General features: G+C 42.1%; 3 protein-coding genes across 3 annotated transcripts; 2 read left to right on the plus strand and 1 right to left on the minus strand.

The window, feature by feature from the left end:
• The first annotated feature begins 3,389 nt into the window (after positions 1–3,389).
• LOC114919047 (uncharacterized) lies at positions 3,390–10,161 on the plus strand. The gene is made up of 5 exons (XM_029276249.2): positions 3,390–3,521; positions 3,920–5,043; positions 5,991–7,004; positions 7,172–7,279; positions 8,476–10,161. Exons 1-5 carry the CDS (start codon positions 3,419–3,421, stop codon positions 9,301–9,303), a joined length of 3,177 nt encoding a protein of 1,058 aa, XP_029132082.2. The 5' UTR covers positions 3,390–3,418; the 3' UTR covers positions 9,304–10,161.
• A 905-nt stretch (positions 10,162–11,066) lies between these two features.
• Positions 11,067–13,397, minus strand: cryba1l1 (crystallin, beta A1, like 1). Its single transcript, XM_020645857.3, has 6 exons — positions 13,145–13,397; positions 12,713–12,795; positions 12,476–12,594; positions 12,140–12,281; positions 11,897–12,039; positions 11,067–11,724 (listed from the first exon to the last, which is right to left on the minus strand). The coding sequence occupies exons 1-6, from the start codon at positions 13,380–13,382 to the stop codon at positions 11,577–11,579; spliced, it is 873 nt and encodes a 290-aa protein (XP_020501513.2). The 5' UTR covers positions 13,383–13,397; the 3' UTR covers positions 11,067–11,576.
• A 971-nt stretch (positions 13,398–14,368) lies between these two features.
• On the plus strand, positions 14,369–16,193 carry crybb1l1 (crystallin, beta B1, like 1). Its single transcript, XM_020645856.3, has 6 exons — positions 14,369–14,429; positions 14,649–14,746; positions 14,861–14,979; positions 15,076–15,208; positions 15,292–15,434; positions 15,526–16,193. The coding sequence occupies exons 2-6, from the start codon at positions 14,654–14,656 to the stop codon at positions 15,695–15,697; spliced, it is 660 nt and encodes a 219-aa protein (XP_020501512.1). The 5' UTR covers positions 14,369–14,429; positions 14,649–14,653; the 3' UTR covers positions 15,698–16,193.
• The last annotated feature ends 2,629 nt before the right edge of the window (positions 16,194–18,822 follow it).

Raw genomic sequence — 18,822 nt, forward strand, 5'->3', positions numbered from 1 at the left:
TCTTGAGTGACAAGTGTGTGTGCATATCTGTGTTAGTCATTTCGTGTGTGATGTTTGTAACCTGTGCAGCTGGTACAAACACACACACACACACACACACACAGCGTTAAACTTGAGACCACCGGGCGCGGCAGATTCTCCCTCCCTCCCTGTGTACCGTCATAAGGTGTCATATCTATTTAGAGCTCCCCCTCTGTTTTTCATTTCCTCTCAATCGCTCACTCAAGCTCAAAGACAAGCAGCAACATTTAACTCCAGCACGTTCGATCTGCAGGAAAACTACTGCGAGGATAAAGCCATAGGAATAAAGCACATGCTCGGTGCTGTGAGTGAATGCTGAGAAGGATTTATCATTGGATACATGTCATCAATTCCACATTAAGTACTCCATCTAGGATAAGGTAGGGGAACTACACAACTGGGAGGTAAAGTGTGACCTTGTTCTTCCCTCCTTGTGATTCCTTGGAGCTGAGAAAGAAAGTAGGAGTTCTGTTTCAGAGCAAAGGAACGACTCAGTTTTTAATTGTTACCCATGGGTGTCTCTGGCCGTGGCCCCCCCTCTTTGAACTCAGATGACGAGTCCCCTGATCACACTCCGGCTCCAGACTCCTTTCGCCACACGTCCCATACTAGGAAGCAGAGCGGGCTAGGCGGACTAGGCTATGGGATGGGGGTGGCATGGCACCACCTGAGGCCCTTTGTCCCTTTCTTCCTCATCAGCTTCATGGTCGTGGCCCTTGTCTACCTAATGCAGGCCATTATCTTTGGGGGGCCCTTTAAGGACCCGCTTTTCTTTGTCAAGTTTAATGAGCGCTGGCCCCGGCCTGCTCCAGGCCAACATGACTCTCCAGCACCCACCAAGGGTTTCAGTCCGGTCCCCTCTATGTCCTTTGAGCAAGTCGTCTTTGGATTGCACACGGACAACAACACTATTTGAAATATTTGTTTGAAAAAAAACTTTGGAACTGTTTTTTTTCTCTCTGTGGATATGAAAACAAAGACTCCCAACGGATTACAAGAGGTGCCAGTGCTATCAAAAGGGCACAGATTTATTATTTGGCTAACTTTGACTAATTTCATTTGGGTTGTTGTTGAAAGTCCCCTATATGTCCTTTTTACTTGAGCCTATGACTAAAATGTTATGGAATGAAAAATAAACAGTCTATTTTGCTCTGATCTTTTAAAAATGTGCAACTGAATTAGTTGATTCTCATATCAAGGTCAAGAAATCTGACAGTAAACATTGTTCAGTCTGTCATGCGTTGGATACATGACAATTGGCCACGGTGTATTTACAAATAACAACCTTTTAAATATTTATTTTTGTAGTAGGCCTACTCACTTTTTGGACAGGGCTTTTTAAACACTTTACATCGAAGGCACTTAAACTCGCTGGCCCCCTGATTTTTACAGTAAAGAACAGGTGATATCATAAAGTATGTTTGGACCTATTATGTTTGGACAGTTAACACTCGAGCAGATTATTCTATCGCGAAGCTAAAATTGAAATTTCAGCAAAGAGTTTTTATTATGTAGATAAATCTTCCAAAGAAAATCTTCTTTAGTTCCACTTTGTTACTTTCCCCTCACTAAAGCTCAGCAAGCAAAAACTGTCCATGAAGCAGAATGAGGAATAAACAAATCAAATCATACAATCATGACATTACACACAATAAGAACCATTTTCCCCCTTCACTCCCACTGAAATATGGAACAACTTTTGGAGCCAAACTCCTACTTCAGTAAGCTATTTAACATCCTCAGAGATTGTCTTTTAGGTGACAATGAACAAGAACCGCTGTATCAAGCCACATGCTGAAGCTTATCCAGGTGAAGCGAAAAGGGGAAAGTACGAGACGTGAATCATCTCGCATTTATTGTTTTGTCCTACTCTTTGACTGTCTGTCGCTGTGGTCTCTGTACTGTACTGCCCCCCCCCCTCCCCCTGGTGGCGGAGCGACAAACTGCAGTGTGATGACTACTGTGGACGACCACGCTGACCCGTGGATGACCTCCCAAAAACGGCCAGGGGAAGAAAAAAAAGAAAAAGAAAATACAACTTTTATATCACCTTATTTCGAAACACATGTAGTGTCAAGAAAGAACAACATTTCTTTAATTTCTTTGGGGACGGATTTAGAAAGCGAGGATTGAAGTCGGTGAGTGAAGATGTCTGTCACCTGTCCGCCTTTCTCTTCATAACTAACATTCCGCCTTTTACAAAGAAGCTAATTATGTCTCGCACAATTTAGAGACAGCAAACTGATGTTAATGACATAATAACCAACAGGTTGTCTGTTATGACAAATGTACACCTCAGCTCTGTTGTTGACCGGACTTGTTGCTGATTAGCATTGGTGCTAAGCAGCAGGTGTGCTTTGAGCTCTGTCCAATTAAAGTACAGGTTGTCCCACTTGTTTTACAAGCTGTGTTCATCAAGTTAAAAAAAAAAATACAACCTTTGTTATTTTTTATTTTTGCATTGGCTGTGCAAATAAATTGGTTTTCTGTGAAAATAAAATAAATCAAGCCATACATCAGTATATATTATATATAGCTGTTAATTATAATTACATCAAGTGTGCAATAAATAGGGTTTAAGGTTTAGCTTCACTGTTATACCAAAATACTCACGCAGATAATATATCGACAATTATTAACTAATATGATAAGAATGCAGTGACATATTTAAAAATAGAAAAGTATTATTAAGAGATTTTAAATGAAAAGTATTTACAAGGAATATAGATGTTAATTTAAATATGAATGAACGTGTACCTCACTTAAGTTTATTCCACTACAAGAGTTAATAATAGGGCTGATATTATTATACAATACTCAAGTAACTTGTGTATTAAACATTTGTGGTGTAAATTCACATTTACCTTTCAAGTCATCATCAGTCAAATAAAAACAAAGAATAGACAAGAGATCGATCCCTCTTGTTACAGTCGACTTTTGACCAAATAATGTGCGTTACTGTGTTCATAGAGTCATAATTGAGCTTTCCATTGGTACAACACAGTATACAGACTCACCAAGTCAGAGTAGCTTTATACACACATAATGTAATGTGTGTTGTTTTCATATTGTGTAAAATTGACTGATGATGTGACCAGTATGCTGTTGAGGTTTGACGTGAAGCCCAGGCGTGCTTACATGGATACGTGTATGTGATGTTGATCCTGGTGAAGTGTTTAAAAAAATGTTGCTCCTTCTAATGTAATTATATATATATGTATGTTCAAACTGCATTGCCGTTAATCCCGTTGTTTTCATGTTTGTGGCAAATACAACTGTCTTTATTGTTTACATTTAAAATGAAATTCATAACAGTATGGAGTTTTTTTTCCACTGAGTTGTGATTCACCTCTCTCCTCCACCTCCTCTCTGCATCTCCTCTGAAGTGTATGGAGAGATGTGGTGCTACCAAAAGCCGGGGTTTGAAGCCCTCCTGCTCGCTGAGCTGCAGAGACAGCAGCAGTGCAACCAGTTCTGTGACACTCTGATCAAGACAGAAGGTATAAATACACTACATCAGGGCACTGATGGCATGGCGGTTAGGTCGTGCCTCATGTACAGAGCCTATAGCCCTCCAAGTGGGCGGCCCGGGTTCAAGTCGGACCTACGGCTCCTTTCCTGCATGTCATTCCCCACTCTCTCTCCTGATTTCCTAATCTATCTACTGTCCTGTCTAAATTAAGGCAAAATGCCCCAAAATTAAAATCTAAAAAATAAACAAACACACTACATTGAGCCACTCTTCACTTTCCTGTCATAGATTGTTTTTTACTTTATTTTCTGTTAAGGAGGTATGCATAAAGACAACATGAAAATCTTCCACAATTTGCAGTTCTGACGTGTCAATTATACAGTTTGACTTTATTATCATCACTAACACCTTAACTCTCTCCCCCAGGTGTATCTGTGCCAGCTCACAGTTGTATTCTCTCAGCTATCAGCCCCCAAATCTCCTCCTCTCTGTCTGCCTTGCCAGCGCCTCCTACAGGACAGAGCCGTCTCTTGGACTTTCGCGCTCTCGGCACATGCACCCTGCTCCACCTTGTCAGACTGCTGTACTCTGGACAGATGGCTGGCGAGGGGGAGGAGGAGAGGCAAGAAGCTGTTTCGGCTGCAGCCAGGCTGGGAATCCATGGGCTGGTGGAGGTCACGAGAGGAAGAAATGAGGAGGGAGAAGGCCAGCACAGGGAAGAAGGAGTGCAGACAGAGCCACTGATTCCTGGTGAACGTGAGGAGAGAAGGGGAAGGTGGAGGAGAGAAGAGAGGAATGAAGGCACCTTTTTGTGGAGAGAGACGGTGTCAGATGGTAAAAAAGACACATGGACTCAGACAGAGGAGCTACAGGTAACCACAGCAACCCCCTCTCATCCAGCAGCCTCCTTTGAGACAATCGATATGGGTGCTCTTCAAACGTTACATCAGACAGAACCCCATCTTCTTCCCCCTCATGTTTCCTACCTCCCAGTTTCCCTCGTCTATGAACCAGATGAAACCCAAGGCAGAAATACCCCGTCTACAGACCGCTGTTGGGCTGGAGCAGCAGCTGGAGATCTGGAGGACAATCAGTTGGAGCAGTTTCATGATAACATCCCAGGATACATCAACTACTTCCTGAACCCGCATCAAGAGGAGGGCCCCCGCAGACGGCGAAAAAGTGGGAGGCGAGCAGCAGGAACAGGAGGTACCAGGAGAGCTGCAACAGGTGAGAGAGGAACCCGGAGACCCCAAGCAAAAACAGGAGGGAGAAGGAGGGGTAGGGGAGTGTTAACGCAGACGGTGGATGTGCAGAGTGTTGGGGTGAGCAAGCTTCAGAAGATGTTCCTGCAGAGGTGGGGTATGAAGACTCCCAGGACGGGGCAGGGTGGAGGAGCTGTAGGCAGGAGGTTATACCTGAAGACAAGGGAGCAACTAAAGCCGGCCAAGAGCTGTCAGAGGAAGAGGAGGCGCGGCAAAGAGTGGGACTTCAGCCAGAGTGGCGATTTGAGAGAGGGAGGAGAAAGTAACATACAGCTGTATAACCAGGTGAGAGAGATGAACTGCTGCTGTCCTGCTTGTGACATCACCAAAACATGACAGGGAGACAGGATGATGCTGTTTTTCAAATAAGATAAATTAAAGGTACAATAGATGAACTTACCTTCTATATTTTGAAAGGATTTGAACATCTTGTAATACAGCATTTTATTTTTAAGCAGGATATAACAAAGGGCAACTGAAACACACACAATCTGTAATTATTTAACTTTTGTGTAACTATTTCAATAGATGAAAGAAAGTTGATTTTTTCAAACAGTAATTTGCTAGAAAATAAGATATGTAATGCGTTGCACAACTGGGATTTGCTTATGTTCATGACCTCGCCAGTCTGATAAAAGAGTCCCAAATGCAACAATCCTCTGTTATAGAAAGTTGAAAAACATTGCGTTTTTGTAACCATGATTCTGTTTTAGAAATTGTCTCTTGTTAGTTTCTGTCTATCAAAGGTATCAGCTCACCATTACAGGAAACAAAGAAAGGCCAGAAAATCATCTCACAATCTGATCAATAAATTACTTTAACAAATGATTAATAACCACAGAGGTTGCTGATGAAGTTTTTAACAACAGTAAATTTGATAATTGTCTTATCATGTCAGCCCCACAAAGATACGCTGGAACTGTCTACGTAAATGTCAACTTAAAATGACGTTGGCTTTAAACCTTCTTCCATTGCAGACACAATCTGCTGCTACAGAAATGTTCTGAGTTGTTTCACTTAGTCTTCACTTTTTTAAATATTTGTAAAACCCATGCTGTCAAAGTCAATGTTAGGATGGAGTTTGAAAGATTAAAAAAAAAAAAAAAAGAGTAGTTTATGTATTTGTGATCTGGTCCTGTGATTAGTTGAACTTTCTCCAGTAATGTTTTGACCAATAAGTAACTCACGTTTGAATTTGATATAATTATGACACCTTTTCTCCCTGCTTACAGGATGGTCTCCCTGTTGGCCGGCCTAAGAGGACAAGGGCCAAACAAACATCAGCTCCTGTTTCTTCCCCTCCTTTGAAATTTGACAATGTTTATCATGCATTATCCAACTCCAGCCCTGTCCTCCATACTTCTACATCAGCTGTCCTAATGTCACCTGCAGCTTCCTACCTGCCTCCAGCACCATCTCTCTTCCACACCACTTCCCTCCCTCCTGCAGCCCCTCCACCCTATGAGCCTGAACCCATGGATCGTCTCCTGGAGGAAGTGATAATGGGCCTTGACATTTTGCCAAACAACAACAGTGGAGGCCTAAATTCTCTGCCTCTTCCTTCAGCCGGCAGCAGCTGCACCTATGCCTCATCTGGCAATGTTTTGACTGAAAACAAATGCGTTGGCAGTCCCCCTGTACTCCTGGAAGCAGAATCTTCCCGGGTTGTTGGTGGAGGCCTAGGCCGAGGAGGAGGCGTTTCCAGCTCTGCAGTGCCAGTTCTGCAGCAGCAAGGAGAGGGAGAACTGAATGACATGCTTGAGAACTTTCTGCAGTCCTTCGAGCAGCATGTCGGCCGCTGGGACGAGATGGAGAGGGGGAGTCAGAGCAGCACAGTGGTTGTTCTGAGCGAATACAGAAAAACCCAGACCCAGACCAAAGCCCCTCGTCTAAAGAATACTCCACGTCCACTCAGATGTTCTCAAATAAGTGAACTGCAACAGAGTGATGAAGCTGAAACTCTACAGAGCTGTCCACAGCTGTCTCCTTTGGCTCCCCTGAAACATGCTGAGGAAACAGTGACACGAGTTGGAGAGTCGAGGAAGAATAAAAAAAAACAGTATCCGTTCTCACCGATGAAGGGAAGGAAGAGGAAGCCTGTATCATCGAGTAAAGCAAGGGAGAAAACAGTTCATTACAGAGACAAGCAGCTACAGCAGATGCCTGTCGTGAAACTGGAGAGAAGTGGCCCGCTGCCAGTCCGAGTAACGCAGCAGGGACGCAGCTGTCAGAGTCTGGAAGCTGAGGTGACAAACTTTTCAAACAACTCTGCTCTAATGCCTCTGATTAAACTGTATCTGCTGTCACCATCGGACAAGTTAGATTAAGATGTTGAAAAGTTACTTTGAAGTGCAAAGAATGTGAAAGAAATGTATCAAATGTGTGGTGGTTTTTGTGTGTGTACATTTTTTAGAGTCCCGGACAGACAAAGAGCACTCCATCATCAGTGAAATACCCACATGGTAGCTGGAGCATGAGGTCCTACCCAATCAGGAGCAGGTTCAGGGAGGCCCACATCATGGTTGGAATTGATCTTTGACAAAACGTTTTTATACTGTGATTCATGGTCTTAAAGAGCCCATATTATGCCCTTTTTTGGGGTTCATATATTTAATCTATGTACCTACTAAAGTATGTTCACAATAGCTAAAGTTCGAAAAAAAGTGTCTGTTTTCATGAACTGCCGCTCCATGCACCGGCTCGCTTCTGACCATCTCTAAGGCTCTGAAGTGCCCACGTTCAGAGTCCCCACGTGTGCCAAGTCTGATCTGATTGGTCGGCCTGTCGGCTCTGCCATAATTGTTCATCCGCTCAGCCACTCTGGCTCCGACGGCCGTGGAGCAAAAACATTAGTACCTTAGCACTACTGTGCTACCGCAGACTACGGCATATCGTGGGCGTGCAACATGAGCTGCAGGGCTTGCCACAACGAGCCAATGGGCTTAGATCAGTGATATCACACTGACAAGACGTCACACTGACAATTTTGTTTCGAGGGGGGCTAGAACCGAACGTTACATGCAGGTAATGCTACAGCTAACAGGAGGACGTAGGAGAAGCCGCTTTTCCGCGGACTTTGAATTTTTGCACATAGATGTGGCTAAACATGCACAGGGTTCATGGAAAACACACTAAAGAGCATATAAAACCAGAAAAAGCATAATATGGGCTCTTTAAGATGACTGATCCTAAGGTTTGGTGATACCTGAATTTTCCTCAAGCAGAAATAACTGATCATCTTTAAGATTGGCACAACATTTTGTACAGACATTTATGGTGCAGAGAGGAAGAGTCCTTATCACCTCTGTAAAACTTGAACTTTTCAAAAACTTAACAAAATAACTCAACTTACTACACTGATGAAATTCCAGCAGCCTCAGTTGCAATTTGTCTTTAGCATTATTTGGCAAATGGTAGCATGCTAAACCACCTTCAAATATCAACTAAACAATATTTACATTGATATACATTCTACATGTATTTGTTTTAAAAATAAAAGTACTGACATATTTATACAGGCAAGCAGAAAAGTACAAACCAGTTACATGCTGTGCAGTCATCATGGTCATGGATGTCTGTAAATGCGTACATTTACTTGATACTTACTTTTCTTGAAAATTACCTTAACGTGGTAGCTCTTTGCCGATCAAAGTTTCTATCATAGCTGTCGACTCTTTCATTGTCTGTATAATCTAATGAGGTTTATTTGTTTTGCAGGACAGTATGCCCTTTCTTTATGAGCCCCTTTCAAACAAAAAACAACCATCAGATAACCAGCAACCAGGTCCCAAGAGAAGAAGGCCCAAGAAGAATGGACTCTGCAGTGTATCTAAAGGGGGTAGCTCAATGTCATCAATTCAGCAGCAGCAATCAGTGAACGAGCAACTAGAGGAAAATCAAGAAAGGCAGGAAGAAGAATTAAACGTCCAGCGACAAGAGAAGGTAGGAGGAGCCAAGAGGACGGGTAAGAGAAGGAGTGTAGAGTCGGACGAGGAGACAGTTGATGATGCCCCTGCGGCCAAGAAAGTTTGTTTTAAACCAATGGCACATCCAGCATTACAAACAAGCTCTGAAGCCGACAGAACAGAATCAGCGTCGACAGAGAGAGAAAACTTGAGCTATGTGGACACCAGTGTGAGAGATTGTTTCCAAAAAGGACGAGGAGAGAAAACAGCGAGGACAGAGGAGAGTTCAGAGGATGAAGAGATCGATGTTGATGAAGTTGATGAAGATGATCACAACCACCAAAGGATAAGAGAATCCGATCCTTGGGCCTCTCCCCCTTCTCATTCAGCAGAAGAGATCCGTCTGGGATCAACAGGAAGCTGCGAAGACGGCAAAGACGAGGATGTTGATGTGATTGGAGGCTCCAGTCCCGTCCCTTCTCCAGTGATCATCAGCTGGTCGGATTCTTCAGAAGTTGAGGGAGAGGAGACGGACGAGGATGTCGACGTCGTTGGAGAAAAGACGGTCTACGCTCCATCAGGACTCTTCACTGCTATGAGTAAAGGTGAGCTCGAGAATACTGGACTGGGATGCTCTTAGACTAGAAAGTGATTTAAAGTCAATTCAAAACAGACAGAAGAACATCATTTAATTTTTTACTTGTCTTCAGGTTTAGCTATTTGTTTTAATTCCCAGAAAATGTTCTTGAACTTGTTTTATTTAGCTTTGGTAGATGGATGTAGTTTCATTCAAATGTTTTTATAGTAATCCCGTCCAGGGGCAGGCCCACTGACAATCACGTGAGGGAACACTGTTTTGGGGAAAAGAGCTGTAACTGACATGTTGATTTGGAGTAAAGATAAAAACCTGCAAAATAAAGTTGAGTAAAATCAGCAACTGAATTCAACCGCTCCGTGCAGTTGGTACGCATATATTCCGTTTTAGCTCTCGAGTTGACTTTTAATCATTTTCAGACTGCCAAAGTTGACTGGGATTGTTCATTTTTGTGTTTTTAGATGTTTAAACTTTATGTAGACCTCTGAATGTGTTCGTGTTAAAGTTCAGCATACTTTATGATTCCTATTCTGATATTGAGCAAAGTTTGTATTAACTTCAAGTGTTGAAGACATCACTGATGGAACAGTTAAAAATACATGCGAAAAAACAATCAGGTTTCTGTACTGTGAAAATCAGGAGTGTTTTATTTGTTGTAAATATGACTATGACTGTTTTAGTTGTATGATTAATAATGTCCGCCTACGTTCTAAAGTTTGTAAATGTTCCTGGAAAACTCTTGTCTTCCTTGTTTTACCGTCAAGTTTGTGTTTGATAATGTTCCTTGTGGCATTTTTGAGATTTTTCTGATTTCTACAGTAAAGCTATCCTCTCTACTTCTGGTGTTGCAGCAGCTTTATTCTGTGACCCCCTGCTGCCGTCACTGAATATGTGTCTCTTCATTAGTATGTTGTTTTCATTTACTACCTAAACACATCTTTGGGATTTAGCCAAAAACAAACAAATGTAAAGGCAGGTATCCATTGTTCGGTCTGCAGGTTTTCCTTTTTGACCGTTTTTGAGAAATTGACAACAAGGTCTTGGTCTTTGTTAACCACTTTTAAAAATACAACAATTAGGACAGAAAGCAGCAGAATGTGCACCCCAAAATAAACCAATGTTCAATATTTGTTGCGTTAGTGGTGAGGATTAGACGCACGAAAGTGAATGTAAATGAACAAGCAAACACTGCCTTGTTTATTTGCTTTTGTGAGCTCCATGCACACACGTAGTCAGCTTTATATTTATACCAGCAGGATGGAAAAAACCTTACTGATAATGATTACACTTAGGTTTCAGATTCAGTGAAGTGTCAGGTAAACCAACGTTGGTATCTTTAAAAAATATCTGAAATAGAAGATTATAATTGTCAGTATGTTTAATATTCTACATATAAGGCGAGTTAAAATGGCAACACTATTTACAGTTAAAGTAGAAAAAAACATGAAAGCTTTTTTTTTTTGGCCTGACAACTTTCAACAATTACTAAGCACATTAAATTGTTTTAATTGATCATTTCTAGCTTTATTTAATACAGCGCAGCTTGAACACTGGAATACTGAAATCGCACAGAGGACTATGTAAATGTTTTAATATCACTGTTTTGATGTTTTGTCTGTATTTGCTGCACTTTTCTTGTTGCATTTTTTTCAAAACTGCAAAGGTGTTACATATGTTTATGTGAAGCATTATTGGTAGTAAGTTGCAAACCATTTCTTTAAATCAGTATTTATTGTATTTTACTTATTTTCCTTGAAAAGGTCCCAATAATATAGTCACACACTGTTCTATAAGGAAAGAAGAAAATGTGAATTGAAAATTAGTTTATTAGTTTTCAACCTGTGGATCAACGTCCTACACAACAACAAAACACATCTGAGCTGCACTGCAGCACAGTCTGCTGCAATGAGGGGAGGGGGGGTGTCCTGGTCACGGTGTGATGTTGGAGAGTCATCTCCCCTCTGTTTGGCTCCAGCTCCCTGAAGAACTTCTCCACTCATCATTGCCCAGCTCAGGTGAGAGTACAGCGCAGGTGTGTGTCTGCATGTGAGTGTAGGGACCTCTAAACCAAATAAAAAGACACTGTATGAGTGTCAGCATGTGTGTGTATGTGGAGCATATGTTTCCCTGTGCTTTAACAGTGCGATATTGTCTCTTATCACACTCTGGCAGCTTCTGTAAATCATCAGTGGTGGTTTTGGGGGCGGCTCAAGTCAAGAGAAAGAAAAGGTTTGAGGAGAGAGAGAAAGACAGAGAGTAGGGGTTTGTGGGTAAAGGGGGGGGGGGGGTCGCTGTCTCAGTCTCAGCCTGTCCTCCTCTCAGTGCTGGATGCGCCTGATGGACTGGATCTGGGGGGTCTGACAGTGGGAGCCCCAGTTCCTCCAGTGCTGGTAGTCTCCACTATGTCTCTCACACTCCATGATGTACTGCTGACCCCTGTAGCCGGGGTGCTGGTAGCACACAAATCTGCAGAAAAGGCAGAGAGTATTAGAAGGACCATTTTAGCAGCTCTTTATAACACAGCTCTTGGTTAAAGGCTTATAAAACAGATGAAGAGATATGAGACGGGCGTAAAATCGAGGGGCATTTTAAAAAAAAAAAGATGCAAAACATCTTTTTACACTTCTCAGGTACTTACGCGCCGCACTGCACGTGCATGGAGCCGACCTCTGGCATCATCCATCCCATGGCCTGCAGAGAGGGATAGTCATCACAGATCTCCACACTGCGACCCATGAAGTTCTCCTTCTCAAAGATGATCATGCGACTGCTCTGGTGAGACTGTGAGGGGGTACACACAGAAAGAACATTCGATTTTTCTTTCCTGGGGTAGTTTTGTTTTGTTGTCCTGAGGATCACTAAAAAGCAGGATGCAACTCACAGCGCAGTAGATGGGGCGCAGAGACATGAGGCGCTCAACGTGGTAGGAGAGGGATCCGCTGTAAGCGTCCCAGTGGGGGTACTCTCCTCTCTCCAGGATGAACTGCTGGCCCTGGAAGTCATGGTGCTCGAAACCCACCCAGCTGTTCAGAGAGAGAGAGAGAGAGAGAGCTGTTCACACAAGTCTCCTCTTGATGTTTGGGATGGATGAATAAGGAGACAGCAAGAAGGGTAAAATAGTTTTTCTTGTTTCACCCTATCGGTGTGCCAAACATCATGCATTGTCTGTACATAAGGTTTTGTTTTTATCCCCAGGGAAAGAGTTAGTGAGACTTACGCTCCACTCTCCACCCTGATGGAACGGATGTTGTCCAGTCCACACTCCTGAATGTTGCAGCACTCGGAGGTGAACTCCAGGCACTTGCCCTGGAAATGCTCCTGCTCGAAAACAGTCACCTGGTGGGGATTGATTGGAGAGGAAGCAAAGAAGAAGGGAAGGTGATGAGTTGATATCACATATCGCATATGCAGAGATCTTAAATCACATTGATCGGAAATGTGAGCGTGTGTTTACCTTGAAGAAAGGAGCCATGCCCATTCCTGAGTTGACCAGGGGCTGCATCATGGGATACCTTGTAGTTCTGTACATCTTTACTCCTGTGGTTGCAAATGAAAACAGAGAGAATGAGGTAAGTAAAAAAAAAAAGGTGGTTTAGGTGGAAACTGTATGAAGAAATAAAATCATTTTAAAATGTCAAAAGTTTGACTGTTTGTTCTCAGTTTTAACAAGTAGGTCTTCAGTTTACACAATTCATAGAAATCTAACTAAAACCTTTAGGAGGTTTGGGCAAACATTGTAGTTACTTTAAAGATGAAACACAACTCATAAAAGATTTAAAAGTCTTGTTCAGGTGTTTCAGAGAGTGCTTAAGTTTCGCCTGACTGTCTGTTTACCTGCTTGTCAGTCTGACTCTGTGTGGTAGTGAAATCAGAAATGAAGCCTTACCTAGTTTTTGTACTTTAATGGAAGAGCTCTGGAGAAACACGCCTACCGCCTGCCTCGCGTAGAGCTTTGACAGAACCTGGCGCTTCAGTTTTATATGGACGGTCGGGGAGCGCGCCTGCTTCGCGCGTGCATGTTCTCTCACTGGGACCAGTCGCAGGGATGGCTGAGCGCGCTCCCGGCTTCGCTCTGCGGCCGCTGGATGCTGTTGTACTGCTGCGGCCAGCTCAGCAGATCCCATAGAGCTGCTGCCGCTCGGAAACAAAGGCGCTCCGGTATGTTCGGACCCCGGTCAGCAGTCCGGCGCGTGCCCCGGCACAATAGGCTGGGATCGGTGTGATGAATGTGGGGATTAAAGGCGGGGCAGAGAGTCCCTGCTGAATTACATGGAGTAGCTAACTAGATGAGTCTGAAAACCAACGTTTAAAAAACTATAAGTTTCATTTCAGTCTTGTTCACACAATGGTGACGCCAAACGTTATTGCGCGCGCAGCTTCCAGGGCGCAAGTATAGTGGTTTGACAAATGTGGACCTTCAGGAATCAGGACTATAGGCCTACAGTAGACTGGACGTCTTTGCACTCAAAAAGTGATCCTACAGTGAAATACATTAAAAACATACAAAAGTGAGACATTCAAATATTGTCCTAATATCAGATTGGGGGTCTGCAGTCTTGTGCCGTGAGGTCTGCAGATAAAAAGTTTGTTAAACTCAGGCTTAAGTGGGGAAACATTTCATTCAGATTTAAGTAGGTTACCACACATGAATTTTAAAAATACCTGGACACAAGGCCTGCAACATTACATGTATTTTTTCCACCTTTCAGGAAACATGCAGCACGAGGCCACATATCCCAACATCCACAATCAAATAATAGCCTGCCTTCAACAAAGAAAAAATAAAACCTGCAGGTGGAAGCTGATTTTTATTTTGGCAAATTCTGTGGCAAGGTGACAGGAAAATATAAATTCTGTAAGACACAACAACTATGATTCAGGTTACTTAATGTATCTTTTAAATGTGACACTTCTATTTTATTCGATACTTCATTAGTTTGTGTTATTTCTGTCCCCCAGCTTCTGTCAGTCCTCTCTGCCCCCGCCCATCAACTCGGTCTGTCCCTCTGTGATGATGAGGGGGTTCTTTTGTCTTTTGTCTCTGACCTCAGCAGGTTTGTTTCTCTACCCATAATCCCTCTCCTATGAGCGCCAGCGTATAAAAGGAGGAGGCACACTCTGAGCCGCACACACTTTGAGTAAGGCTCGGCGCAGGCATCACACACATACAGGTAAGATACACACACACATACTGTACATCTGTAGAGGGTGAGGTATAGGTGACACCAAAATATACAGATTGTTTTACATCTGTTTTCAAATTCATGCAATAAGAGTGTTTTCTCCATCTCTTGTGCATCCTTTATTACCTCCACACTAAAGAGGTAACATTTGTTATATGAGCATACTCCCTCTCACTGTGTTTTTTTCCTCTTTTCTTTTCCACCTAGTAATCATGTCCAGTGGAGATAAGTCCAAGACTTCTTCCCAGACTGATGGGAAGGCTGCTCAGGGCAAGAAGTCTGAGATGGGAATGATGTCCTACAAGGTGGGTGGTTGTTGCATGGGCCCCTTTTTTTTGCCTACAAGATATAAATGTCTCATCAAAATGTGTTGTTTTAATCATATCAGAAACTTCATCTCTGAGCCTTTGTGCCTCCAGATGTACGTGTTCGACCAGGAGAACTTCCAGGGACGCATGATTGAGATCAGCAACGAGTGCATGAATGTGTGTGAGCTTGGCATGGACCGCGTGCGCTCCCTGCGCGTTGAGTGTGGACCGTAAGTTTAAAAAGATTATTTATTCGAGCATGTCCCCATTTAAAAAAAAAAAATCTTATCTTTGAACAATTTTTCATCACATTATCTCCTCTGCAGCTTCGTGGGCTTCGAGCAGATGAACTTCTGTGGTGAGATGTACATCCTGGAGAAGGGAGAGTATCCTCGTTGGGACTCCTGGAGCAACTGCCAGAAGAACGACTACCTGCTGTCCTTCAGGCCTGTCAGAATGGTATAAAGAAACATTTCTGGTTTTATACTCTCATGTCCTTTTTTTCTTTAAAGTCTCTCCTTAACTAGGTTTTTCTCTCCCAGGACCCTGAGAAGCACAAGATCTGCCTGTACGAGGTTGGAGAGTTCAAGGGTCGCAAGATGGAGATCATGGACGATGACGTCCCCAGCCTGTTCTCCTACGGCTTCACCGACAGAGTGGGCAGCATCATCGTGAGCTGTGGAACGTGAGTGTCACTTTTCGCTCAAACATCACAGATATGGGATCAAATCACATTAATGAATCCTACACTGACATGTTTCCTCTTCTCTCTCCAGCTTTGTTGGATACCAGTTCCCTGGTTATCGTGGCAGCCAGTACCTGCTGGAGAAGGGTGACTACAGGCACTTCAACGAGTATGGCGCTCGTCATCCTCAGTTCCAGTCCGTGAGGCGTATCCGTGACATGCAGTGGCACCAACAGGGCTGCTACACCATGGCCAGCAAGTGAGGCTCAGGGAAGGAGAGAAAGAGAAAGAGCGGAAGTGAGGGAGAGGGGCGGAGGAAGAGGGAAAGGGGGAGAGACGTCTGAGGCTTTACCTCAGTACTTTTAATGCTCTATGATCTAAGGCAGTGAAGGGAAGGGTGAGGATCCCTGATTGGAGAAACATCTCAGTGGAAGGACCACCAAGACCACCCTCCATTTCTCTCTGTCTCTATTTTTCTCTTTCTCCCCTATGGGCTGAGTTTTGCTCCCCCCCCCTTTCTCCTTTTTGTTAGTCCCTCACTCCATTCCCCTCATAGTGCTCTGACACTCCAGAGAGGGAACACAACACCTGTGGCTGTTTTACATACTCGATTCTCGGCTCAGGGTTTGATGCACCACAAGAAACTGAGTCCCTAGAGCCCCCTGTCTCCCGACTTCTTGCCCCTGTGCTCAGCACATCCTCTCTGCTGTACAGAATCCTGGCCAAGTTTTCAATAAAAAGGAAAATCTTGATTTCAAAGATGTTTTGTTGCTATTTATTACTTATTATCCCCTTGATGGAAATGTTGATGAACAACTCAGACAATAAAATAATATTTAATATAATTCAAATTTCGGAATTTATAATTGTTTATAAATTGGATGGATTGGTACCAGTTAAAGTCGAATGCATGAATTTTATGTATTCAGAAAATCCTTTTAACATATATTTTTTTGAGTGACGCATGTATTCATAGTCTTATTTGTGAAGGTTTGAAAATCAGCCAACTACAACAATAGACATGCTTGCAATATTTTTAGAGCAGTTATCTTGATTGCATAAGCTATTTGTTTAGGCTACAGAATAACAGTGCTAATTGTGCCTTATGATAGGGTAATTTAAAAATATATCTTCAGAAAATAAAAGGGCATGTGTGAACAAATCTCAAGAAAACACTGTATTGCTTGTGTTTTGTGCACTTATCATTATCTAAAAGACAATGCAACAGTCTGATACATTGCTTAAAAATCAGTTCTACTTTATCTGGCAGTTTCAGCCTCAATAGGTAGCTACTGTTTTCAAACTGAATCTTTGCTCACTTCCATGGCACTCCTGATCAGGAATAACAGAAAGTAACCTAATAAGAGAGAACACCGTTTTTTCTTGGCCTAACAAAAGGGTCTCTGGAAGTCAGTGTGGCGTGCTGAGAGAAATTAATTACAGGTGACATAATACTTTCTGCTGCTCAAACTAATCTTTTATCAATAGATACAATCAGCGGCACGTCATAGTTGGGGGAGGGGCCTCCAGTGGGGAAAATAATCCTTTCCCCCAGCCACCAATAATGCAAACGCGAGGATTTTGAACTCCGAGGCTAGCACTTACAAGCTCTCATGTCCCATATTGATTCATTACTGTCAATTGACAAAGAAAGATATATTAATAAACTGAACAGAATAGGATGGATTTGTTGTCCGACACGTTTTAAAAGGCAGTGCTGCTGTGCAGGCATACAATTTTGAATTTTGTCGACTGTATCAATGGAAACATTTTGACTTCAAAATCGTCGAAAATGTTCATGAAAACATTTTGACTCAAAAAAGGTCAAAAATTTTAATGAAAACATTTTGACTGCAAAAGTTTTAATGTTAAAATTTTGACTCAAAGTTTTCATGTATAAACTTTGACTTAAAAAAATTCTAAAATTTTCATGAAAAAATATTGACTTAAGAAATGTCGAAAATCTGACTTCAAACTTTTCAAAAATTTTCATGAAATCATTTTACTCCAAAAAATTAAAAAAAATTCATGAAAACATTTTGACTCCAAAAACGTCGAAAATTTTAAAAAATGTTGACCTCAAAAATGTCGAACATTTTCATGAAAAAACGTTAACTTCAAAACACTACTAACAGGAGTGCTAACATTTCAGAACATTTTATACTTAACAGACAACAAACTTTACATCCACATTTCACACAGACGTGGCCTGTGACCAGTTTAGAGTTTATAATTAACAGAGCCCTGAGTGTACATTTGTTTCTCTGTATTTGTTTTGGCCCCGGCCCCTTAACTCTCTCTTTTTGTAAGATTCACCTTGGCAGTCAAGGTAGGTCTATTGTATTTATCTATATCCATCCTCTTATTCACCATATTTTGTGTATATATTTTTGTCCTCCACAATGTTTTAATGTCTTTAACTAACTGTTATTATATTGATTTGGTTAAATATCCCACATATATAGTTATTTTTATTAGTCATTACAGCTATCTTCTTGTGCAAGGCAGATTAAGCTAGTTTACGTTCAAAGCAAATTAAGCTAACCTGTGTAGAGGGTTGTAGCCTACCTGTGTAGAGTGTACTGCGGGCCGGGGAGTTACACTAAAGTGTTTGTCCGGACTTTTCTCTGCCAAAGAATGAAACATGGTTAATGAAAAGAATCAAAAGTGTCACAGCACAACTTAAAGCCCACCGGTTTAACTACAGTCTGCATTGTTGTTCACACAATCCACTGGTGAACTGAGATTAGGACAGATGATCGTTTGAGATTTTGTATTTTTTTTCCTCCTCATATGTGCGTAATGACATGCTCCTTTACTCTCACTCTTCTGTTTGAGCTCTCTCAAAGTTGTATTAAAGTGATAAAAACAAGATTATAATACTATTATAGGATAGGATCTCATGTGAATTAATGTTACATGAAGGTAGGCTATACATTTTATTTTGTCATTATAGTGATGAATCTGTGCGAGAATCACTTGGACCGTCATCAATTATCAATGAAACAACTACTGCACACTGACTAGGTCAACAAGTTACACATACCATGTAAGTATTGTTTACTTTTTTCTTGCTCAGTTTTACAAATTTCCCTTTAAATACTCAAGGCCCTTCTGCTGAAAAGCCTCCTTGTGACACACTCGTCCCTAATGACCTAAAATATGGAAGAAATGTATGTTGTCAGGAAATATTGTTGATGATTGTGAGCATCAAGACACTGAGATTAAAGGCGGTACATAAATGAGAAGACCTTAATCCCTGTGTTTAGACCAACATTCCCCCCCCTTCTTATTCACAATCAACATGCTCTTTATTCATGAAATCTTCCTAGAAGCACTTGAGCACATTGTCTATAGGTGGCTGCATATTCTGTTTTTTCATTGAGGA

Source organism: Labrus bergylta, chromosome 9 (assembly GCF_963930695.1).
Source record: "Labrus bergylta chromosome 9, fLabBer1.1, whole genome shotgun sequence".
In the NCBI taxonomy this organism is placed as follows: Eukaryota; Metazoa; Chordata; class Actinopteri; order Labriformes; family Labridae; genus Labrus; species Labrus bergylta.